This window comes from Gracilinanus agilis, unplaced genomic scaffold, assembly GCF_016433145.1.
Source record: "Gracilinanus agilis isolate LMUSP501 unplaced genomic scaffold, AgileGrace unplaced_scaffold39388, whole genome shotgun sequence".
Lineage (NCBI taxonomy): Eukaryota > Metazoa > Chordata > Mammalia > Didelphimorphia > Didelphidae > Gracilinanus > Gracilinanus agilis.
The window spans coordinates 1-3181 of record NW_025372898.1 but is presented as its reverse complement, the minus strand read 5'-3'; the positions used below and the strand labels follow the sequence as shown (position 1 = coordinate 3181).

Sequence of the window (3181 nt, the reverse complement as noted above, 5' to 3'; positions counted from 1 at the left end):
TCCAGGCCTAGCTCTCTAGCCACTGAGCTAACTGGCTGCCCCCCCCCTACTCTTACCAGTTACTGGTTTCTCAATGTAGTTCAATAAAACCTCCATTTCGTTCGTAGTCACTTCTGAGTGCAGGGCCCTGGTCTCTGGGCTGGAGCTACAAAGCAAAGGATGCCGTAACTCCCGCGGTGAGTCGGGCCGCCAAGGAGGGGATTGGCCAGCTAGACAGATAAATAGAATGCAAGCTAGAATGCTAGAGGAGCTGAGCGAGATGGAGCAAAGTCCCTGGAGGGGGGAGGGGGAAGAATTAGGGGATGGGCAGGAGATGGCATCCAAGTCGGGCCTTAAAGGAAAGGAGGGAGTCTCTGTCCTAAGCATGGCAGACAAGAGCAGAATTTTTCACAATTCCCCTCCTCAGTCCAAAGCATGCATTTGCCAAGAGAAGCAGCGAACCAAAGCTGGGGACTGGACTGCCAAGAGAGGGAGAGATGGCTCCCTGTGTCTCTCCTTATCTCCAGGCTCAGGAGAAAAACTGGCTCTGCTCAGATTTTCATGCAAAGGAGACGTGAGAAAGCTTTTGGGGGCTACTTGCCCATCTCCCTGCCCCGGGCCCACCCAGCCCACTAGGGCTCCTGCCACTTTGCCTCCTGGTTAGGCCCGAGTCTCAAGCCAGCTGTGGCTTGCCGGCTTCCCTGTTGGGGCCACAGGCAGGGTGATGGCGAAGCCAACAGATGGACACGTGGCTTAAGGAGATGTGACGGGAAGCTGGAAGTGACCGTTCCTCCTCAGTTGCTCGACTGCTTTCTGCCACTTCTCCTCGGGCCCTTGCAGGGTTCTCCTTCCCTAGCCGGACCTTTGGGCCGTGGCTCCCAGCAGGCTCAGCAGCCTTTCTGCAGCTCCTCCGCTGATGCCCTTCCCCCAGTCCACCCCTCATCCCACAGCTCAGGATCACCTTGGCTGTGGCTGTCGGAGGCGTCTGGAGCACGGAGGCAGCGTCAGGCGCCTTTGGTTTCGGTCATCTCCTCGGCAGTGGGGGCGGTGCTGACCGTCCGGAGCTGACCCCCGGTGGCCGGTTTGACCGAGAGCACCAGACGTTTGCGGAAGGTCTCACAGAGCACGATGTAGACAAATGGGTTGAGGCAACTGTTGGCGTAGCCCAGGCTGATGGCAGCGTTGTAGAGGTAGATGAAGGCCAGAGTGGGGCGACTGATGGAGAGCTGGGTCAGCTGCAGCACATAGTAGGGCGCCCAGCAGACAAAGAAGACCAGGCAGATGGCTATGGCCGTGCGCGTCACCCGCTTGGTCCGCAGCCGGATGCTGCGCTGAGAAGCCGGGGCCACGGACGACGTCATCCGCTGAAGGATCCGGGCGTAGGCTGCCGTGATCACCACGAAGGGCAGGGCGAAGGCTAAAAAGAACTGGTACAGGGTGAACCAGTACAGATCCGTCTCCGGGTTGGGCAGGCGAATGCCGCAGCCGACAGCGTCTCCGGGGAAGGGAATGAGCCTGGCGTAGAGCCACACCGGGGTGATGCTGATGAAGGAGAGCGCCCACAGGAGGCCAATCACCAAGGTGGCCACGGACGGCTTCCTGAACTTGGTGGAGGAGATGGGGTGGACGGTGGCCAGGTAGCGATCGATGGCCATTGCCGTGAGGATGTAGGTGCTCGTGAACTGACTGTTGGCGTCCATAGCGGTGATGAGTGTGCACATGGTCTCTCCGAAGTGCCAGACGCCATTGCCCATGAGCTGGTGGATCATGAAGGGCATGCCCAGGAGAAAGAGCAGGTCTACCACCGAGAGGTTGATGATGAAGATGTCGGGGACGTTGTTGCACCTGTGGAACTTGGACTTCTTTGCCACAGTGAAGATCACCATGGAGTTCCCCACGATGCCCAGCAAGCAGATGATGCCAAACACCGAAGGCATGATGATGCTGACGTAGGACACTCGCCGCAGGCGTGGCGGGGAAACTGGGGACAGAGAAAGCAGGGGGCTGGCACGGCCGACCCTCCCCCTCCCCAATGAGCACCCACCCACTTCAGGTCCCCCATCTCTGCCTCTACCTCCCCTTCATGCCCACTTAGTTCAGTTGTGGGCCCACGGGACCCTTCTAGCCTGTCTTCCTTCCTCCCTTTTCATGCCTAGAGTGTGTGTGCGTGCGTGTGTGGTCCACCCAATGAGACCTGGCTCCCGATTATTCAGTCTTTATGTGCCTCGAGCTACCCTGGGGACAGTGGAAAGAGTCAGGCAAATGATTTCATTTTCCGAGCCTCAGTTTGCTCATCTTTAGAATGAGGACATTGGACCAGATAGTCTGTGAGGGCCCTTCCCAAGCCTAATCTGTGATCTCCTCCTTTCATTTCTTTTTCTTTCTTTTAAACCCTTACCTTCCCTCTTTGGGGGTGGGGGGGGGAGTGAAGTGACTTACCCAGGGTCACACAGTTAGAACAGGTCAGAGGCTAGATTCGAACCCAGTACCTCCCACAGCGGCCCAAGCTGTGCCCCCCTTTCAATTTTAGGTGACCCGCCTCCCTTCCCTGGCCCCCAATCCCCTAAATGTGATGCCAGAAAGTAAGCTCTGAGGGCAGCAGGCACACAGTAGGTGCTCAGCCTGCGCCCTTGAACCATTCCTTCATTTGTTCATTCCATCATCATCCTTCACAGGGGCCCGCGGTGGGTGCCGGAGGGGTCCTGGCATGGTAGCCCCCTGCGGTGGCCAACGGGCTGTAAAGGGCTTCCCCCTAAGCGCCAGGCAGTTCTGAGCGCCGCGGGCCGGCGCTGCTGCTGACTCTCACACAGCAGCAGCCAGACCTGTGCACACGCATGTACACACACGGGTGTCCTCGCCCGGACCTGCTGCCCTCAGGTGGCCCTGGCTGCCCTGGGCTCCTCTCAGGGGCCCTCCCCGGACCTTGGAATGCTGGGAATCCCCCGCCCCCAGCAGCCTCCGAGCGCTGAGCCGGGCTGAATCCCGCCCCGCGCCAAGGACAGGGGGCTCCGGGAACCGGAACCCCTCCGGCCACGCGAGGCCGGCCTGCCTGCCTGCCTTCGCCTCCTCCCCGGTGGGTCACGGGGCCACACACTTCCCCTGGCTTCCCCTCAGTTTCCCTTTCTGCCAAACGGAAGCGGGTAGGCGCTAGGGCAGCCCAAGCTCTCAGCTTCAGAGAGTCTGGGGGGATTCTCCCAGGGCT

The 3181-nt window shown here is 59.8% G+C and overlaps 1 protein-coding gene across 1 annotated transcript; it reads right to left on the bottom strand.

Annotated features, from left to right (window-relative positions):
* Positions 1 to 983: 983 nt before the first annotated feature.
* On the bottom strand, positions 984 to 1973 carry MCHR1 (melanin concentrating hormone receptor 1). Its single transcript, XM_044683963.1, has one exon. The coding sequence runs from the start codon at positions 1914 to 1916 to the stop codon at positions 984 to 986; it is 933 nt and encodes a 310-aa protein (XP_044539898.1). The 5' UTR covers positions 1917 to 1973.
* Between the last annotated feature and the right edge of the window lie 1208 nt (positions 1974 to 3181).

Bases quoted from the DNA above. Each gene is read 5' to 3' on its own strand.
- MCHR1 (XM_044683963.1), bottom strand. From the start codon at position 1,916: ATGCCTTCGGTGTTTGGCATCATCTGCTTGCTGGGCATCGTGGGGAAC.